The sequence below is a fragment of the Anomaloglossus baeobatrachus genome, chromosome 3 (genome assembly GCF_048569485.1).
Source record: "Anomaloglossus baeobatrachus isolate aAnoBae1 chromosome 3, aAnoBae1.hap1, whole genome shotgun sequence".
Lineage (NCBI taxonomy): Eukaryota > Metazoa > Chordata > Amphibia > Anura > Aromobatidae > Anomaloglossus > Anomaloglossus baeobatrachus.
Window position 1 is genome coordinate 426,895,670 of NC_134355.1, and position 22,138 is coordinate 426,917,807.

Sequence of the window (22,138 nt, forward strand, 5' to 3'; positions counted from 1 at the left end):
ACAGGCAGCCGACTTCACGCGGCCGTTTGTAGTACAGACCGACGCCAGTGACTTCGGCCTCGGTGCGGTGCTCAGCCAGGTGGACTCTGCGAGCCAAGAGCACCCAGTCTTGTACCTGAGCAGGAAGCTGTTACCAAGGGAAGTTGCCTATTCCACGATGGAGAAGGAGTGCCTGGCCATAGTGTGGGCCCTGCAGCGTCTGCAACCCTATCTATACGGGCGCCACTTCATCGTGGAGACGGACCACAATCCCCTCAGCTGGTTGCACACCGTCTCTGGGACGAATGGGCGATTGTTGCGATGGAGCCTTGCGCTCCAGCAATACAACTTCACCATTCGCCACAAAAGGGGCCGTGACCACGGTAACGCAGACGGGCTGTCCCGACAAGGAGAGGTCGCGGACGGGCGCACGGGGGAACACCGGAGTGTGCTGCCCCCTAGCGCCCTCAAAAGGGGGGAGGTGTGAGGCAAATCCCGGGATATGAAGATGAATTATGACTCCAGTCATAGTCCCTCATCACTCCCTGGCAGTGCCCCCTCCCTTCTTGTTCTCAGTGTTCCACTTACACCTCCATGGCCATGTCCTGTGATATGGAGATGAGGTGGTGTGGGAACAATGGACACAGGATGACTCCCTGCCGTCACCCTGTAACAAGAGTTGTATCTCATTAGCAAGGCTATGGAACTAGCTAGACAGAACGACTCCAGTAAAAAATGGTTCATATCTCGCAAGCCATATTTCCGATAAATATGGCAACCATAAAAATGGTGTCTCCGCATGCGGACGATGCCGGCACACCCTTTTTATGGGAGCAGGACATTGGGAAATGCCCCAGGCGTGATATCAGCCAATGGGGAACTGGCAGACAGGTCATGAGTCCCCTCGTTCTGTAGCTAAATTCATAACTGTCACAATGAGAGCATTGGCGTCCGCCTACGACGCTCCCAGGCAAAGTTATGGCCCATATTCCATGTTGGGATATTGTCCATAACTCAAGCCAGGGGTGGAGCAGTGCTCCCTGTGAGGTCACGAAGGTAGGAGGGGACCTGGACTTGCCCAGGTTGATAACCCTACTTCGGCCATTTTCCAGTGTTCTTTTCGCTGGGGGCACGTGTAGGAAACATCTGTGGGAAGGATCCTAGAAACCTGGGTACAGCGCCCCCCTGTGGCCAGACGCAACAAGGTAACTGCTGGAACTGTGTATGCCTGTTTGTAACCCATGCTTTGACTGTAACTGTACTCTGACCTATGTATATTCTGTAGATTCCCTATTGTATATATTGTAGTTTCTAGTGTGCTTTAGGCTGATTAAATTATATAATTAATCTTGGGCTGTTCTGTTATCTCGATCTTGAATCCCACGTCTGTGTGTTCGGCTAATAGTTACCGTGAAGCGGTTGGTGGCAGCGAGTTTGTGCCAAGGATTATTGTGGGGAGGCCAGTGAGATTCGGGGAGATTTTATATATTCCGCCCGCGGAGGTCGGGGGAATATATACCCTACTCTCACCGGGGACCCTTCAATAATCGGCATAAGTAGTATAGCGGCCTCCTTGCTTATTGTCGGGCAATTCCATAATTGGCCTGACTATAAGAGGGGCGCTAGAGAGCGCGTCACGTGCTCTGTCTGTCGGTCGGGAGGTATAAAGGAGGGGTGACCCCCACTTGTTACCCCCCGATTGTGACGTACTGGTAGCCAGCGCGGGGGATTTCTGAGTGACCCCCCCGGTGGTTTGTGACACCAACCAAAATGCAAAATTATGGTAATCATATAAAATCAGATGTTTAAGTAGTAGCCACGTTTTTGGGTGTCATAGATTTTATTTATTTCTGTATTCAGGTGCCATTTTTGCAAAAAGTAATAAAAGAAGGGGCTGCCATATTGGATATGTTTGAATTAGTGTCTCAAAAACTGATGGTAAAAATGTGCTTGATGTTGAACAGGAGAGCAAAATAACTGTAAAGCCATCATTCTGTCACATCAAGTGAAGGCTATGCTTCTGGAAACATGGATATTACCTGTGATTCCAACTTTGTCATGACAGGGGCTTGGTGGTGGCTGTCTTGATGCGTTTTCATTATTTTGAGGCATGTTAACATGATTATTGGAGGATATGCTGTCATTATTGAGACTTGGATCACTGTAACATATCAGCTGGGCTAGAAAACACAGGACAAATCTTCGGACCCAGTAAGGCACCGAGCCGCTCTGAAGAGTCCCTCTATGTAGCACATGGGTGATTATTACCGTCTCTAATAAACTGAGTACAAGTAGAGCAAGGCAAACAGAGAAGTAAATACCTGTGAACCATAAAATAAACATACCATTGTCCTAATATCAGACATGTAAAAATCAAGCTAAATTATAAGTATTGAAATATCAGTCAAATAGGTACAAATACACAGAAACTCGAAATTTAGATCAATATCCTTCTTCCAGATATATTTGCTTAGATCAATAATCTTCCACTGAAAAAGAATGTACCTTGTTTGCAAATGCAAGAGATAGGGAAATGAGACTGTGAACTTCAGAGAGGACAGGGATCCAAAAAAGAATTGCAGAAAAAATCTATACTATGTAATAACAGTTGAAGAAAAACAGAAATTTAGTACTTATGATGTCAAGCAATACTATGAAGTCATATGAAGTGCCTACTAGTCTTTATAAAAAATAGTAAGAAGATTCTTACCAATCAAAGGCGTTCCATTGGCTGTACTAGGGAGTAAGTCATTCATAATAAGTAGGAACACAGTGTATCCTAAGAGCAAGGTCATCTTGAAGGATGCGCGGTCAGTGCTGTGTTGTGGAAGGAAGAAGCTCAGTATGTCAATCAGCATCAGGAAGGCACTAGGGATCAGAAGGTTCACCACATAGAGGACAGGACGGCGTCTAATCACCACCTTCAAGAAATAGAGGGAGGCAAAATCCAACATTGAGAGTTTTGTTGATACTTACAGGAATCCATGTTAATTAGTGATAATATTCATATTTTCTTCCCCCGTAGCTTTTTTTTTTATCCCATTTGTATCACTTTTATATAACATCATGGTTTAATCAGAGATTACCATATTTTTCGGATTATGAGACACACTTTTTCTCCCAAAAATTTGGGAGGAAAATGAGGGGTGCGTCTTAAAATATACAGTTAGGTCCAGAAATATTTGGACAGTGACACAAGTTTTGTTATTTTAGCTGTTTACAAAAACATGTTCAGAAATAAAATTATATATATAATATGGGCTGAAAGTGCACACTCCCAGCTGCAATATGAGAGTTTTCACATCCAAATCTGAGAAAGGGTTTAGGAATCATAGCTCTGTAATGCATAGCCTCCTCTTTTTCAAGGGACCAAAAGTAATTGGACAAGGGACTCTAAGGGCTGCAATTAACTCTGAAGGCGTCTCCCTCGTTAACCTGTAATCAATGAAGTAGTTAAAAGGTCTGGGGTTGATTACAGGTGTGTGGTTTTGCATTTGGAAGCTGTTGCTGTGACCAGACAACATGCGGTCTAAGGAACTCTCAATTGAGGTGAAGCAGAACATCCTGAGGCTGAAAAAAAAGAAAAAATCCATCAGAAAGATAGCAGACATGCTTGGAGTAGCAAAATCAACAGTCGGGTACATTCTGAGAAAAAAGGAATTGACTGGTGAGCTTGGGAACTCAAAAAGGCCTGGGCGTCCACGGATGACAACAGTGGTGGATGATCGTCGCATACTTTCTTTGGTGAAGAAGAACCCGTTCACAACATCAACTGAAGTCCAGAACACTCTCAGTGAAGTAGGTGTATCTGTCTCTAAGTCAACAGTAAAGAGAAGACTCCATGAAAGTAAATACAAAGGGTTCACATCTAGATGCAAACCATTCATCAATTCCAAAAATAGACAGGCCAGAGTTAAATTTGCTGAAAAACACCTCATGAAGCCAGCTCAGTTCTGGAAAAGTATTCTATGGACAGATGAGACAAAGATCAACCTGTACCAGAATGATGGGAAGAAATAAGTTTGGAGAAGAAAGGGAACGGCACATGATCCAAGGCACACCACATCCTCTGTAAAACATGGTGGAGGCAACGTGATGGCATGGGCATGCATGGCTTTCAATGGCACTGGGTCACTTGTGTTTATTGATGACATAACAGCAGACAAGAGTAGCCGGATGAATTCTGAAGTGTACCGGGATATACTTTCAGCCCAGATTCAGCCAAATGCCGCAAAGTTGATCGGACGGTGCTTCATAGTACAGATGGACAATGACCCCAAGCATACAGCCAAAGCTACCCAGGAGTTCATGAGTGCAAAAAAGTGGAACCTTCTGCAATGGCCAAGTCAATCACCAGATCTTAACCCAATTGAGCATGCATTTCACTTGCTCAAATCCAGACTTAAGACGGAAAGACCCACAAACAAGCAAGACCTGAAGGCTGCGGCTGTAAAGGCCAGACAAAGTATTAAGAAGGAGGAAACCCAGCGTTTGGTGATGTCCATGGGTTCCAGACTTAAGGCAGTGATTGCCTCCAAAGGATTCGCAACAAAATATTGAAAATAAAAATATTTTGTTTGGTTTTGGTTTATTTGTCCAATTACTTTTGACCTCCTAAAATGTGGAGTGTTTGTAAAGAAATGTGTACAATTCCTACAATTTCTATCAGATATTTTTGTTCAAACCTTCAAATTAAACGTTACAATCTGCACTTGAATTCTGTTGTCGAGATTTCATTTCAAATCCAATGTAGTGGCATGCAGAGCCCAACTCGCGAAAATTGTGTCACTGTCCAAATATTTCTGGACTTAACTGTAGCTTACCGTGAGGTGGAGAATGGGTGCTGTGCTGGCTGCCGTGCGGGCTGTGGTGGGGGCTGACTGTGCAAGCGGCTGTCTGTGCTGGTGGCTGGCTATCACTCTGTCTTTCTGTGCCAGTGGCTGTTTGGTTACCTGTGCGGGCTAGCTGGCTGGCTAGCTGTTCGTGCTGCTGGCTGGCTGTGCGGGCTGCCTGCTGTGCGGGCGGATGTGTAGAGCAGGGCGGTGCGGTGAGTGTCCCAGGTGCTCTGGCTTCAAATATGGTTCCAGGAATCAGTGTGTGCATAGATGGAGCTATCAGCTCAAGATCTCATCTGCACACGCATCTCCTCCAGGAGCCATTTCTTTGAAGCCTGCACTGCCGACAGAGCATCTGGGACACTTGCCACACCACTCTGCTCCACACAACCAGCACAGCCCAACTGCTGACGGCACAGACCCCACCGCTGTCAGCACTGCTCCCACCTCTGCCTGCACAGACCCCACCACTGCCAGCACAGCCTCCACCGCAAAGTTTGCAGCATCGCCCTACTCCAGCACCAGCCCTGCCTCCTGTCACCCCACTTCACCACCTCTGCCGGCACCCTCTCCGGTAAGACACCACCGGAGTATAAGCCGGACTCCATTTTTTTTTTTTAGCTTTTTCATCTCTAAATTTGCGATGCATCTTATAATCTGTTGTGTTATGGTACTTAGCAATTATCAAATTATGAGATTTTGGTAAGGAGGACCTGTCACCAGGTCAAAAGTGAAATTTAGTGTTATGGTATATCCGCTGCTCCCTTGAATATTCCTTTTTTGTTTTGTTTGTTTTTTTAACATCCACCATTTAGTTCCAGGAGCCTTTTTTAGTGCTAAAATGTATGGTTTCTGCAAGGGAGCAGTGCTACCAGGGTAATTATAAAGAGAAGCCTGAAGACATGCCTCCAGAGAATCCTGTGAGCCACGTCCCATTGGTAAAGACTAGAAAAATTTGCACAAGATGAAAAGACCCATAAATCTGGAACTGTATGTTGGAGTAAAAAAAAAAAATATAAAAAATTGAATATTCAAGAGAGCATCAGTGCGTGCTGAAAGGGAATCTGTCAGCAGGATTTCACACCCCAAACTATTAATATGTACATGTAGCTCTTTCAAAAACAGGTCCAGTAATACCTGTTACATTATCAGTCTGTTCCTTCACTACTGAGAAATCAGTATTTAAAAAGGTATGCAAATAAGGCTGAAGATCTATTGTAGATGTGAGGCATCTGTACCTTCAGATCTATTCTCCACATTTTACTGTCTCTTCCTGCTTGACTGACATTTTTTATGTGTGTGACTTTAGGCCAAATAACTCAACACACAGTCATTAATATCTAAACCTTTAGCAACAAAATGAGTACACCCCTAAGTGAAAATGGCCAAATTGGGCCCAATTAGCCATTTTCCCTTCCCAGTATCATGTGACTCATTAATGTTACAAGGCTTCAGGTGTGAATGGGGAGCAGGTGTGTTAGATTTGTTATCACTCACACACTCTTTCATACTGGTCACTGGTCACTGAAAGTTCAACATTGCATCTCACGGAAAAGAATTCTCTGAGAATTTGGAAAAAAAATAGTTCTTGCTCTACATAAAGATGACCTAGGCTATAAGAAGATTGCCAACACCCTAAATGGTTGCCAAGAACATACAGTGGTTTAACAAGATAGGTTCCACTCAACACAGGCCTCGCCATGGTCAACCAAAGAAGTTGAATGCATGTGCTTATCGTTATATACAGAGGTTGTCTTTTCAAATTAGATGTATGAGTGCTGCCAGTATTGCTGCAAAGGGGTGTGAGATCAACCTGTCAGCGCTCAGACCATTTGCCACACACTGCATCAAATTGGATTGGATGGCTGTCGTCCCAAGAACAAGCCTCTTCTAAAAGATAATGCATTAGAAAACCCGCAAAGTTGCTGAAGACAAGGAGACTAAGGACATGGATTACTGGAGCCAAATCCTGTGGTCTGATGAGACCAAGATAATCTTATTTGGTTCAGATGGTGTCAAGTGTGGGTGGCAGCAACCAGGTGAGCAGTACAAAGACAAGTGTGTTTTGCCTACAGTCAAACATGGTGGTGGAATGTCATACTTTGGGACTGCATGAGTGCTGCCAGCTGTGGGGAGCTACAGATCATTGAGGGAACAATGAATGCCAACATGTACTGTGTAGATATAAGTGGACCCATGGAAGTTCAGGTTTGCCAAGTTTGGCCGGACTTTAGTTAGACATTCAGTTTGGAACCCAGATTTGACCCAAACTTTACCCTGCACCCAATATAAGTCAATGAAGACCCTAACTTCTATGTTGTAAAATGGTCATAGTAAGGGCTAGGGGGCAGGAAAAGAAAGCAAAATGGGGCAATTGCATTGCAACAAATGTGAATAGGGATTAAATAAAAATAAAAAAATGATATGTGGGTCCCGCCTATTTTTGATAACCAGCTCAGGTAAAGCAGACAACTGTGGGCTGCATCCCTCAGCTGTGAGCTTTATTTTGGCTGGTTATCAAAAATAGAGGGAATCCCACTCCATATTTTTAAATTCTTTAAATAAATAATTTAAAATCATCCGCCATATCTTTTGATAACCAGCCAAGGTATTATATGAAAATAAGAGGAGCCGTATGCGGCTTTTTTTTATTAATTATTTAAATAAATAATTAAAAAAAATGGTGTGCAGTCCCCCATCCATTTTAATACCCAGCCAAGATAAAGCTCAACAGCTGGGGCCTGGTATTCTCAACGTTATAACATTCTGTGACACACTTGAGGTTTCAAGGTACTCTCTACAACTCTAGATAAACTCCTTGAAGGGTGTCATTAACAAAGTCACTTGAGGGAGAGCTCCAGTATTTAGGCACATCAGCGGCTCTGCAAATGCAACATGGGGTCTGCTATCTCTTCCAGCTAATTTTGAGCTCCAAATTTCAAATAGCGTTCCTTCCCTTCTGAGCCCTCCCATACGCTCAAACAGTATTTTTCCACTACATATGCAGTATCGGTGTTCTCAGGATAAATTGCACAAATTGTATGGTCCATTTTCTCCTTTTACCTTTAGGAAAATAAAAAAATTTACATTTTCATTTTTTCTTTCCACATTGCTTTAACCCTTTCACGACCGGCCGATTTTTCGCTTTCCGTTTTTTTTTTTCGCCATTCTTTTTCTGAGAGACGTAACTTTTTTATTTTTCAGTCAATATGGTCATGTGAGGGCTCATTTTTTGCGGAACGAGCTGTACTTTTAAATGAAACCATCAGTTTTACCATATTGTGTACTAGAAAATGGCAAAAAAATTCCAAATGCTGAAAAATAGCAAAAAAAGTGCGATAGCACTATGGTTTTTGAGATATTTTATTCACTGTGTTCACTATATGGTAAAACTGATGTGTGGGTGTGATGCCTCAGGTCAGTGCGAGTTCGTAGACACCAAACATGTATAGGTTTACTTTTATATAAGGGGTTAAAAAAAAATCGGAAGTTTGTCCGAAAAAAGTGGCGCACGTTTTACGCCATATTCCGTGACCCGTAGCGTTCTCATTTTTCGGGATCTTAGGCTCAATGACGGCTTATTTTTTGCGTCTCGAGCTGACGTTTTTAACGGTACCATTTTTGCGCAGATGCTACGTTTTGATCGCCTCTTATTGCATTTTGCGCAAAAGTTGTGGCGACAAAAAAACGTCGTTTTGGCGTTTGGAATTTTTTTGCCGCTACGCCGTTTACTGATCAGATTAATTGATTTTATATTTTGATAGATCGGGCGTTTCTGAACGCGGCGATACCAAATGTGTGTATATTTTTTATTTTTTTAACCCTTTAATTTTCAATGGGGCGAATGGGGGGTGATTTGAACTTTTAGGTTTTTTTGTTTTTTTTTAATTTTTTAAAACTTATTTTTTAACTTTTTTTTTTTATTTTACTAGTCCCCCTAGGGGGCTATTGCGATCAACATTCCGATCGCTCTGCAGTATCTGCTGATCACAGCTGGAAGGCTGTAAACAGCAGATACGCTGTCTTTCTCTTTTGCTGTGCCCCGGGCACAGCGAAAGTGAAACCAAGTCATGTGTAGTACAGGAGTCATCACATGACCCTGTGCTACCATGACAACTATCGGGAGTCACGTGATCGCGTCACGTGACTTCCGGTTTCGGGTGGTAAGTAAATGCTTACCGCAATCGCGCTTATAATGGCGCTGTCATGTATTGACAGCGCCATATAAGGGGTTAATCGGCACGAGCAGATAACGATTCTGCTCGTGCCTAGCAGGCACACATCTCAGCTGTGAAAATCAGCTGAGATGTGTGCCGATCGCGGCATGCTGCCGCCGGAGGACCGCGGGCAGTAAGATTATGTCATTTAGGACGTAATTTTACTGCCCGCGGTCGTTAAGGGGTTAATTCCTGTGAAGCACCTAAACAGTTAATATGCTTCTTGTATGTGTTTTTGAACACTTTGAGGGGTGCAGTTTTTAGAATGTTGTCACGTTTGGGTATATACTTTCATACAGGACCTTCAAAATCACTTCAAATGTGATGTGGTCCCTAAAATTTTTTTTTTTACATTTTATTGGAAAAATTAGAAATTACTGATAAACGTTTAACCCTTCTAACAAAAAATTATGTTTCCAAAATGATGCTTACGTAAAGTAGACATCTGGTAAATGTTATTTATTAATGATTTTGTGTGATATAACTCAGGTGTAAGGGCATAAAAATTCAAAGTTTGAAAATTGTCAAATGTCCACATTTTTTGTTACATTTTCGATATTTTCAGAAATAAATACAAATAATATCAACCAATATTTACCACTAACATGAAATACAATTTGTCCTGAAAAAACATTCTCAGAATCACTGTGAAACATTGGAGTGTTCCAGAGTTATTACCTTGTAAAGTGTCACTGATCAGAATAGTAAAATTTGGTATGGTCAGGAAGGTGAAAACAGACTCAGGGGAGAAGTATAAGGCTGCTAGTCAAGCAGGAAAAGGCAGCGTTGGGCGGGAAATAGAGCTGGAGTGAAAGGAGCTTCAGATCTACAAATAGCTCTTCAGTCTTATTTGCATACCAATTTAAATTCTGATTTCTCTGTAATGGAGGAAGGTCTTGTCTTTGAAATAGCTACATGAACATATAACTAGTTTGGTTGATGAAGTCATGGTGACAGATTCCTTTGATGGCAGTAGAAAGGGGGACAGATGGTCAGAATTCCCATTCATTTGTATCGGAGTTCTGACCATTTTTCAACTAAACACAGGGCATGATGAGGTTTCATTGTCAAGGTAGATGTAGGTTGAATTGGAGGGACTTGCACCTACTACACATTTATGGCATATCCACAGGATCTGCCATAGAATATGAGATTGGTATTTGAATTTTGTTCACCAAACAACCCCTGTAATATGATATTTTTGGAAAATAATTATATATATATTTTTAAAAGCAGATAATATGTTTGCACAGACACAAATGTAGAGACTCATAGACAGATGTAGTAGAAAACTACAGCAGCAAACAGCAAATATATACACTGGAGATCAAAACAGAGAACAATGTATGATCACTTGCTTTTTTCAGAAATAATGTAATGTACACTGATCAACATTTGAAGGTTTTTTGTAAGAGGTACACCATGCCAGTAGAACAGTGTTTTACAAAAGATTCAAAGTTCATCAATCTAAAACCTTTTTTTTTGCCCAAAACGTGCTGATCATAATTAGAGAAAAACAATGACTGTAGCACATAAAAAGATTATAGGTAAATTTTCTGAAGGTAACAACAGTCACCAATCAGTAGCTGTTTGAGAGGTCCAACTTCTGCTGCAGAAAACATTCCCCAAACCATGCTACTTCCTCCACCACCTTTCACTGACTTCTTAACAGACTTTGGGTTCAGTCTTTCCCCAGTATGTCAATGAACGTAATGTTTCTCATCAAACCCAAATAATTAAATCTTGATTTCATCACTAAAATGAACTGTGGACCACTTTTCCTCTGTCCACACAACCTGCTCCTCACCAAGGGTCAGTCTAGCCTTTGAGTCTTTCTGCTAATACGAGGTTTGGTCACTGCAGAGTAGGCTTTCAGTCCAAGTGCTCTTAAACGTTGTGACTCTGTATGACGAGACAGATTCTTATCATGTTCAGTGTTGAACTGCCGAGCAATTCCAGCTGTAGTGTTGAAATAACTACCCATGGAGATTCTCCGCATTATCCTGTCCTCTCTTGCATTTGTCTTTCGAGGGCGACCAGCCTTCTTGGGGGACTTGAAAAAGTTTGTGATGTTGTAAAGATGCAATACTATCGAAATCAAAGACCAACTTCTCTTGCTATGGCTGATAGGGTCACCCATTTGACTTACAATCTACTGTCGGAGGGTTTCAGTCAATTTGGAATGCCGCACCATTTTTGCAAAGTCAGTGCAAACTGGAAAGTTAAGCTGTCAGTTTAGGTCCAGTCACACTAAGCAACTTACCAGCGATCCCAACAACGATAGGGATCGCTGGTAAGTTGCTAGGAGGTTGCTGGTGAGATGTCACACTTTGACGCTCCAGCGATCCCACCAGCATCCTGACCTGGCAGGGATCGCTGGAGCGTCACTACACGAGTTGCTGGTGAGCTAACCAGCAACCAGTGACCAGCCACACGTGCAGAGAGCAGGGAGCAGCGCACACTGAGCGCTGGCTCCTTGCTCTCCTAGTACAGCACACATGGGGTTAATTACCCGATGTGTGCTGCAGCTACATGTGCACAGAGCAGGGAGCCGCGCACAATGCTTAGCGCTGGCTCCTTGCTCTCCTGGCTACAGCACACATCGGGTTAATTAACCCGATGTGTCCTGCAGCTACATGTGCACAGAGCAGGAGCCGGCACTGACAGTGAGAGCGGCTGAGGCTGGTATCAAAGGTAAATATCGGGTAACCAAGGACAGGGCTTCTTGGTTACCCGATGTTTACATTGGTTACCAGCCTCAGCAGAAGCCGGCTCCTGCTGCCTGCACATTAGTTGTTGCTGTCTCGCTGTCACACACAGCGATCTGTGCTTCACAGCAGGACAGCAACAACTAAAAAATGGCCCAGGACATTCAGCAACAACCAACGACCTCACAGCAGGGGCCAGGTTGTTGCTGGATGTCACACACAGCAACATCGCTAGCAACTTCACAAAAGTTGTTCGTTACCAGCGATGTTGCTAGCGATGTTGCTTAGTGTGACGGGGCCTTTTCATAGGGTTTGTCAGATAATTAAGGAAATTATCACCAGGTGCCAGATTAACACCAATAGCTTGCAGGTATCTGAAAGTGTTCTCTAATTTTGATCAGTGTTCTTCTTCATTTATCTCATTTACATTTTTATTGTGTGCTTTTGAAAAAATTCAATTTATAAAATAAGATTAAAATACTGCTAGTTTACTCATGTTAGGATATAATCACATAGGACTGCACAATGACCTTAACATTTAGGAAATTATGTGTTGTTTTCTAATTTTGATCTCCACTATAGTACTGTATGACACAAGCAGTCACAGTGTTAAGTTGGCTGACAGGCAGGCTTTCTTGGAAGCCTATAAACATTGGCATTTTTATATTCCAAGTACCACTCCTTCTGTCTAAACAGTCATCCTGTTTAAAAAGCATGCTCACCCAGAATGTAATTATATCCCATTCATCAATGCCAAATTTCAGAATATCAGGGCCGCCTTCAATTCTAAGAAGCTCCCACTCTCCGCTTGTCTCCAAGTATTGTAGAGAGTTCTGAAGGATCTGTTCCACAGGAAGGGCCAAACCTAGGCGCACATCCCGTACTGCAGGATGAACAAAGGACACATTTGTATCGCATTAATAAAGATGGCCCTGTAACTATCTCTCATGTGTAGATAAGTACTGAGCCTGAATATAAAAATTCAAGCACACATCCAAGCTTCTACATCTGGATGTTTCCAGTAATAACATTATTTTTCAGCTTGTTGGCTATATTTATCTGTATGTTCTGTATTTCACTGTCAAAATATGAAAGGCAGCAACATACCAGACTGAATGAGCAGAAGACACTCAACATATTAAAGAAAACATGTCAGAATGACTTTGCTAGTGAAATTAGTGACTCTAGCACAGCAATTAGAATGATTCAAGTTTTGTAGTAATTCTGTCCCCAACAATCAAGTTTTGAAGCAACAAGGAGATTAGCGACCTGAGCATCACAGCCTCATATATTTATGTAGCTTTAATGCTCAGGTCAGTAGAGCCGTGTCCAGTTCGGAGTAATTTGCACAAACATCTGAATGTGCCCTAAAGCTAAATTCCTTGTTTCCAAGCAGCTTGATTTCTGAGTACAGGTACATTGGATCACTACAAAACATGTGGTCCATGCTTAGACCAATTTGCACAGGCGTCTGAACGCGCTCTTAAAGTTCATTGGGTGTGTCAAGACCCACATACATTGACATGCCCCTAATGCATTTCTGGGTTAAGTTGCATTAGGCTTCAAAACCTTGATTTCTTAGCATTGTAGCACCAAATTAATACAAAACAGATCAAAGTCAGAGATCTAATTGGTGCAACTTGTGCATCCCAACAAGGACCCAAGAGCTAAGTGTCACAAGGATGTTTTTACAAACATCACCGATAGTCATGGTGGGGTCAGGATCTGTGGAGACTACAGATTCTGGCACTCTGCCTACTGACTTCTCTGATGCCTGTGATTAGCGCAGACAGACTTGGGTGTTGACCCATAGACTTGTGGTTCATAGGCAGGCTACCAAGAGTTAAATCTCTGCTGACCTGCTTGGTAGTCTCCTTTAATTGCATGCTGTGTGGGAAGCCAGTAACATTTGCTCCCCTCTGATATATGCTGGCTGGACTCTTCCTTTAATGCCAGCGATAGCGTCTCTATAAGTCTGGTGAGGTGTGATCCAGACTAACTGGTGGCTGTAGTACATTACTGCTGTAATTGTGGTGTTAACCCTTGTTCTCCTTTTGTTGCTGCTTTACTTCTTTTACTTTCAGCTTAGTTTCTTACTGTCTTTTCATGTGACTTTGCAGTGTCTGAGTTTTGTTTTTTTTCCGTCTGTCTTAATCTGTCCCTGTACCTCACTATCCTGCAGTCACATTGTGACTGTAAGTGGGCCCTCTTTCACCTTCATAGCATGCAGAATTGAGTATTATGATCAGCTATTAGACTGCAAAAGGCCCATATATTGTTCTTGCCCAGGGGCGTCTTCTGTCTGTATTCACCACTGAAACAAATATTTTTAGGCTATGTTCACACAGGAGACTTCCTGCCACAAGATAAGGTTTTGCTGCAGAAAAAAACACATCAAACATGCCCTGTGTGAACATACCCTTATTATTGTTGTAGGAATGAAGCAACTATATTACTAGTTATAGTAGTAAAATCATTCTGATAGGTTCCCTTTAAGATGCCCACACCTTAAAAAGCTGCCAGCCAACAGCTCTGTCTCCTGAACCATTCAAACGTATAAATTCTCAGTACAGCCAACTGTGCATGTCCTCTGAATTAAGAGAGGAGGCGCTAGAAGCAATATCTCAGACAGGGCTAATCTCCAGCTAAAACAAATGAATCAGGAGTTGAAATTCAGATGATATTTCCTGAGTAGGAAGGCCCCATCTTCTTTAGATGACCAGCTGGTTTTAACAAAGTCAGAGGTTTGGGCCAGCATTAATCTATTATATATACAGCGGGTGAAATACATATTGAACACATCACCAATTTTCTGAGTAAATATATTTCTAAAGATGGTATTGACATGACTTTCTCACTCAATATCAGTAACAACCCATTCAATCCACACAGGCAAAGAAATCAAACCATAGATGTCCATAAATTAAGTTATGTGTAATAATGAGAAATGACACAGGGAAAAAGAATTGAACACATGAAGAAAGAGAGGTGCAAAAAACCATGGAAAGTCATGACACCAACTGAAATCTATCAGTGATTAGAAAGCAATTCTGACACTTAGTGAAAAATAACATCAGCTGCTTTAACTATTGATCTATAAAAAGGTGTCTCATTAACAAGGTGCCACGCAAGAAACATCTAATGATGACTAAAACCAGTGAGCTGTCTCAAGAACTTCACAACTTTATTGTTGCAAAACATACTGAAGAATTTCTAAACTACTGAAGGCTCCAGTGAGCACTACTGGGACTATAATACAAAGTGGAAAGAACATAATTTCACCATAAACTGGCTATGACCATGTGCTTCCCACAAGAATTCAGACAGCAGAGTGAAAATAATTATCAGAGAAGTTATCCAAGAGCCAAGAACCACCTGTGGAGAGCTACTGAAAGACCTGAAATTAGCCATCAATAAGTAATGCATTCAATCTCCATGGCCTGTTATTGACATCTGGTGAGAAAATCATGGCAATAGCACTTTTAGAAATATATTTACTTAGAAAACTGGTGACACGTTCAATGCTTATTTCACTGACTGTAGGTTTATTTAGGATAATGTTCCCACAATGAATATTTGGTGATAAGTTTGATATTGCAGATTTTCGGCAGCATTACTGTAGCAATGAACATAATGAGGTTACTTGACTTTTTTTCACTGCATTTTTATTATGTTTTTTTTTTTACTGCGGGTGTTGAATATTTTTGGTATATTAGCTCCGATTTGTCATCACCTTTGAGCTTGTTCTCTGCCTAGTCTTGTATTTTTAGTACTTTTTGTGTGTTTGCACCCAATTCATTATTCTGTTTGCATATTTGTTGAAGTTTATTTTATATGTGCTCAATTGTTTTATTTTGTATTTAGTGATTCCAAATGTTTTTGGCCTATTCTTTATGTACAACTTTTTTTGGCTATGTTCACATCACGTTTATCCCTACTTTAAATGTATCCGTCGGGGTTTATGTCCAAACCCAACAATTTACTATTATGATGTAGAAAGAGCCACAGTGTGCTCTGTCGTGCATCATTTGTGGCCATATACACCTATTGAGACAGGAAGCAAGTTGTAATCAACATAATCCCCGATGGAGCCACTGAATGTAGGGGCAAACAGGATGTGATCATAGGCTAAAAAGTCGCAAAATGTGGGGCAACTCCACTTTAGTACCCCACTGGAAGAATTTTCGGTATGTCAAACAAAAAGTAATTTTTTGTGACTTTTTGTTCAAAAAGTCACAGAAAAGGGTTAGTAACAGGAAAAAGTCAAATTTTTACTTTGCGCAAAATTTATGAACCACATGGGCCATTTTGATGAGTTTGGCACAAAAACATCAGCGAATTCTACAAGACAAAAAAGAAAAGTAAGTAAAAAAAAATTGCATATGATGAATCAAAGCCATCAGGTTTTATAAAAAGCTGCTTTGTGGGGGGCAGAGCTGGACATGGCCGTGTGAGGACGCTGACTCCTTGAGCTCCTCTCTATAGACCCCAAAAAAACACTGGCCCAAGATATAACATGGGCAAATCTACGGGCAAAAAGGCTTCTGCCCGCACCCCAAAGAAGCCCATCACCTCACAGGGCAAAATCGGGCCCTTTCTTACCCAGCCTCAGGGTCCTGGCGCCTTGCTCCATCCGGAGCTGGAGCTGCGACCTGTGACTTCCAGGGCCGGTGCCGGGCCTATGGTGGAGGCGCAGGGTTCAGCGGTGAAGTCGCGGCATCCCGGAGCGGTCACGGTGACCCCCTATGGAGGTGAAGGACATGGGCCAGTGGAGGAGCCGAAGTCCGGCCGCAAGCACAGCCCAGAGACGCCATTACAAGATGGCTCCTGCTTACCTCCGGTCAGGGCCCTGCGGCCGCAGCGGGGAGATTCCTCAGTGGCGACGCCGTCGACAGTCTCACCTGCTCCATCCCCGCAAGAAGCGGAGATCTTCCGGACCCAGCAACGGACCGTCACTTCAGAGGCCTCCCTCCTGGATGCGGCATCTCCCTGTTCTGCAACGCACGTGCAGACAGCCTCCGGAGCGGCGCCCGAACAGCAGCCACTACTACAGAGCCCCCAGGGAGTTGAGAAGCTGCGGCCGCTGAAGCGCCCCGCTGTCACCGCCGATGAGGGTGAGTCAATCCTGACAGGCAAACCCGCCGCGCTGAATGCAGGACCCCCTGGCCCACGGATGTTAATGGGGGAGCTGGGCAGAAGAGGGGGCCACAGACCAGACGGGAGCAACGTTCCTCCAGCTGATGTGGACAACACCTATATGCACCAGATATCGCCGCCTGCGACACCTCCTTCCCCAGGAACTAGTGGAGGGAGAAGAGGGTCCCATTCACCTCCAGGGCCCCAAAGTCTAGCAGGGGGTGACCCCGTGGAATCGTCTTCCCCCGCCCGGCCAGCAGGGTGGTCTACGGGCTCTTCCTGGGAGGGCAGCCCGCCGGATGGGAGCCTGGCAGAGGCTGCTCGGCTGCAGTGGAATAAGGGGCCTGAGACACTAGGTTCCCCACCTCACCGGATCACAACTGTAGCAAATATCAGTGGGAACGTACATACTCGCAGGAGCCCACAATTATTATACGACCGAGCTTTACAGGACTCTATACGTTCCTTCTCTGCAACATCTTTCTCTACTAATATGATAAATGAGGACTGCCCAGCATCCCTGGCAGACATGCGATACCTCTTACAATCCATTCCTACCAAAAATGATATAGCAGCCCTGGCCAACCAAGTGGTAGCAGAATGTAAGCAAGAATTTGCCCAGCTGCGGTCAGACCTCTCCTCCCTCACCCATAGGGTAGATGTACTAGCAGATCAGCAATTAACATCCCAAGTCAATGTTCAAACTATGCAGGACTCAATACTAAACCAGTCCAAGCAGCTATTTGCTCTCCAACAGCATGTAGACGACTTGGAGAACAGAAATCGAAGAAATAATCTTCGTATCAGGGGCTTACCTGAGTCAATCGCCACCCCTGATATATCCTCAGTCCTTATTTCAATTTTTAACAACCTGTTGAAAAGGCCGCCTGGGGCTACCCTGGAGCTCGACAGAGCCCATAGGGCGCTACGTCCCCCAGACTCAGAGGATCCACGTCCAAGAGATGTCGTGTGTAGGGTACACTTTTTCGCAGCAAAAGAAGCCATCCTCCAAGCAGCCCGGAAGAGACAGACCTTAACATATAACGGTTCTACTATCCGCATTATGCCGGACCTGTCAAGGCATACCTTGGCTCAGCGGGCCACTCTCAAACCCCTGCTGGATGTGCTTAAAGAGAGAGGGCTCCCGTTCCGCTGGGGCTTCCCCTTTTCATTGTCAGTGCAAAAAGACTCGAGGTGGTGGGTCTTGAGATCCCCAGAGGACCTCCCACTCTTCATCTCAAACCTGGGCCTACCCTCAATTACCATCCCTCAATGGCCCACCACCCTGCTTCAGCCATGGGCACCAGGAAGGCGCCCTGCCCCTCTGCTTACATCCCTGTCTCTCAGCTCAGCAAAAGGCCTACCGCCGAGGGGGCTACGCGGTCGTAGACCGGGAAGACCACGTTAATTGTACTAAACAGCTGTAGATGCTAATAGAATTCACTCAGTACATTACACATCTAGTTAATCAAGTTAAACGACTTTTCATGTTATCTAAATACCCATCTAAGGCCCTTCATGCTCAAATCTTTTTGTTATTTGTGCCAGTGTTCAGGGTTATATTTAATGTTTGCAGTTTATTACGGAGCCGCGATAGGCTATGTCTGCCTTTTTTCTCCCCCTAATAGGTCGGGTTCCTCTGTCCTGCCCCAGTAGAGCGGACATGCTCTCCAAGAACGTTTGTTCCCAATTAGTGTTCTATGTAGGGGCTATACCCCTGCTGTCCTTTCTGCCCTCATTGCTGTTGTTTCTCTGGAAAACTTGTCTTCAACTACGGGTTAGTGCAGGGGCCCCTCCCTTGCGGTTCCTTCTGCCCCTACTTCTATTCTTTTCCTGCCTTCCACAGATCACCTCGTACTTTCCCTTTCTTGTTGGTGGCCGGGACGGATTAGCCTGTCCTTACATCTCATGCATCTATAACTCTTTATTCTTTTACAGCTGGCCAACTTGACAATAGTATCTTTTAATGCCAAGGGTCTGAACATACCGGAGAAAAGAGCACAGATTCTTTACCATTTCCACAAGCACAAGGTGAAAATAATATGTTTTCAGGAAACACATTTCAAAAAGGGACATACCCCGGTCATAAAGAACAAATACTACCAGACCTGGTTTTTCTCTGATAACCCAGAGTCGCGTTCAAAGGGAGTGGCGATCGCCATTCATAAATCTCTCCCTCATCAAATCGTAAATTGCACATCGGACAGCCTAGGACGATATATTATTCTCTCACTGATAGCCGGGGACCAAACTTTCACGATAATAAATGCATATGCTCCAAACCAGAAACAGGATGACTTCATGGTTGGCCTTGTTGACATTGCGACCCCCTTAATACGTGGTACAGCAATGCTCTGTAGTGACCTTAATGTCACTCTTGATCCCACATTAGATAAATCTAAGGCTATGTGCGCACTTACCGGATTTTGCCGCGGATTTTTTGCGGTTTTGCTGCATGTTTCGCTGCAGAAAATGTTCATAACATCTCTGCAGTGAATCACCAGCAAAACCTATGGGCAAAAAAAATCCTGTGCGCACTAGGCGGAATTTGACAGCTGCATGTTTTGCTGCGGGATTCCCGCAGCAAAAACAATTGCCTGTCAATTCTTTTCCGCACATCGCTGCGATATTTCACTCCATTGACTCCAATGTTAATCGTGAAATCCCGCAGGGAATAACGCAGGCAGCAAATTCTGTGCTGTTCACTGTGTTTTCCTGCGTTATTCTCTGCGGTATTTCGCGGTTTACCTCCGGTAATGTACATCGCCTGTCTGCGGTTTTGCAGGGAAGTGATGTCATTACAGGAAGAGGAAGCCGTGCAGAGAGTAAACACACACAGATCACACTCACACACAGACATCACACACATAGATCACAGACACATAGAACACACATAGAAAGAAAACGGAAATATAGAAAAAAAAGAACGTGGGCTCCGCTGTATATTTACCTTCCAGCCGAGGTAAACACACAGCGGCGGCCCGGTATTCTCAGGCTGGGGAGGGAGAGGGGCAGGGTTAATGTCCCCCGCCTCACTCCCCCTCCGGCAGCCGAGAATATCAGCCGCAGCTGCCCCGGCACTGTCGCATGCATTATGCGGCACTACCGGAGTGTCCCCGGCTCTTCCTGCCGCCGTGCAGCAGTGGCAGCAGGGTAATACAAGGGGTTAATGGTGGTGGATCACCGCCATTAACTCCAGGCTTGATCATGGCAGCGTGTATGTGACAGCTGACATGATCAACCCGTAAGTAAAGTGAATAAAACACAGACACCGAAAAATCCTTTATTTTAAATAAAACAAACAAGCCTCGTTCACCATTTTATTAACCCCTCCCGCACCAAAGCTCCGGCGTAATCCACAGCTCCAGCATAATCCACAGCTCCGGCGTCCTGCGCTGCTTACATCCAGCCGCGACTGTCACAGACACAGCGCTGAATGAAAGCAGCAGACAGCAGAGGTAATTACTGGTCATATCCCACGGCCGGTAATGTGAACTCACTGCCGACCGTGGGAAATGTAGCGATCTGTCCAATATCTATCCCTCTATCTATCCCTCTATCTATTCTTCTGTCTATCTATCTACTATCTCAGAATTAAATGACTTTTTTTTTTTTTTTAATGTGCTTTACTGCATTGAATGCAATAAAGCACTTCCCAACCCGCACGCGGCAAAACCGCGGCAATACCGCGAACAATACCGCGGTGAAACCGCAGCAAACCGCGGCAAACCGCATGCGGTTTTCGGGTGCGGTTTTCCGCGGTTTTTTACCGCGGGTGCGGAAATATTTGAGAGCATGCGGAATTTTCTCAAGAAAATTCCATTTCCCAGTCCGCACATAGCCTAAAGGGAAATCTAGTATATCATATGTCACAATTAAACGTATAAAAAAAACCCTGCTGAGCATCCAGCTGTTCGATACATGGAGAATAGCACATCCATCTGATAGAGATTACAGCTTCTACTCCCACACTCAAGATTCATATAGTCGCATAGATTATATTTTTACACAATACAACGCTCTCCCCTGGGTCAGACAGGTTAGAATAGGCAACATATTGTGGTCGGACCACGCGCCGGTGTACTGCGAGGTTGAGGTTCCCTCCCTCCCGGCCCCTAGGGGATCGTGGCGGCTTAATGAGGCCTTGCTTCTGGACGGGCTATGTACCTCTGAAGTGCAGACTGCTATCACCCAATTCTCAGAGGACCTTTCGGCAGACGACACAGCTCCCACATACAAATGGGAAGCATTGAAGTGTGTCTTGAGGGGCATTTTCATTAAGCACGGGGCTCGCATTAAAAAAGAGAAGGCCCAAAACCTGGAGATGCCCTCCGTAAGGTCTCAGACCTGGAGCTCGTTCACAAGCGGGCCCTATCGGCTGCCACCCTACAGACCCTCCTACAGGCTAGACTGGAGGTCAAGAAACTGTTAGACTCATCATATCAGCGTCTGTTACAGGTGGGGAGGGGAAAATTCTACGAGTTTGGGGACAAGCCGGGTAGATTGCTGGCTAACGCACTAAAAGAGGGGAGAACCCACACTCTAATTCCTTGTATAAAGAACTCTCGAGATGAACTGTTATACGCTACCCCAGATATCTCTAATACCTTCCACACTTACTATTCCAAACTATATAATCTGACCCCTGACCCCCTTGAAGCAAACGGTGAACTCCCTTCAATGGCCTCTCCCTTCAAACCTCTCAACCGATCCATAACTGTAGACCTTGAGCGCCCCTTCCTACTAGAAGATGTCCTGACAGTAATCAGTAATTTACCAGGTAACAAGAGCCCAGGCCCAGACAGACTTCCTGCCAAATTCTATAAAGTGTTTGCAGCACAACTTGCGCCCCTGATGCTCCTCTCTTTCAATACCATCTCAGATGAGTTTCCATTCCCCCCCCATGCCACGACAGCCCATGTGGCCCTACTTAGAAAACCGGGGAAGGACCCCACCGCGTGCAGTAGTTTTAGACCAATATCATTACTTAATGTGGATCTAAAAATATACGCTAATCTCCTCGCAAATAGACTCAACCCCCTTCTGCCTGACCTGGTGCACCTGGACCAGGTCAGATTCGTCTCCGGCAGGGAAGCTAGGGATAATACCCTTAAAACCCTAGACCTGATTCAACTTGCTCGCACTCAAAAAATTCCCATGATGATGCTATCTTTAGACGCCGAAAAGGCATTCGATAGAATTTCCTGGCACTCACTCTCCCAGACTCTGACCCACATCGGCTTTGGTCCAACCTTCTCATCCA

At 44.2% G+C, this 22,138-nt stretch overlaps 1 protein-coding gene across 1 annotated transcript in view; it reads right to left on the bottom strand.

Annotated features, from left to right (window-relative positions):
• LOC142297259 (5-hydroxytryptamine receptor 3C-like) overlaps window positions 1–22,138 on the bottom strand; it is a 172,659-nt gene that overhangs the window by 10,161 nt on the left and 140,360 nt on the right. Inside the window, exons 6-8 of the mRNA XM_075341513.1 lie at window positions 12,462–12,622; window positions 2,690–2,900; window positions 2,019–2,300 (exon numbers count right to left, since the gene is read on the bottom strand). Coding sequence (XP_075197628.1) covers window positions 2,019–2,300; window positions 2,690–2,900; window positions 12,462–12,622 — 654 coding nt within the window. The remainder of the gene's footprint in view (window positions 1–2,018; window positions 2,301–2,689; window positions 2,901–12,461; window positions 12,623–22,138) is intronic.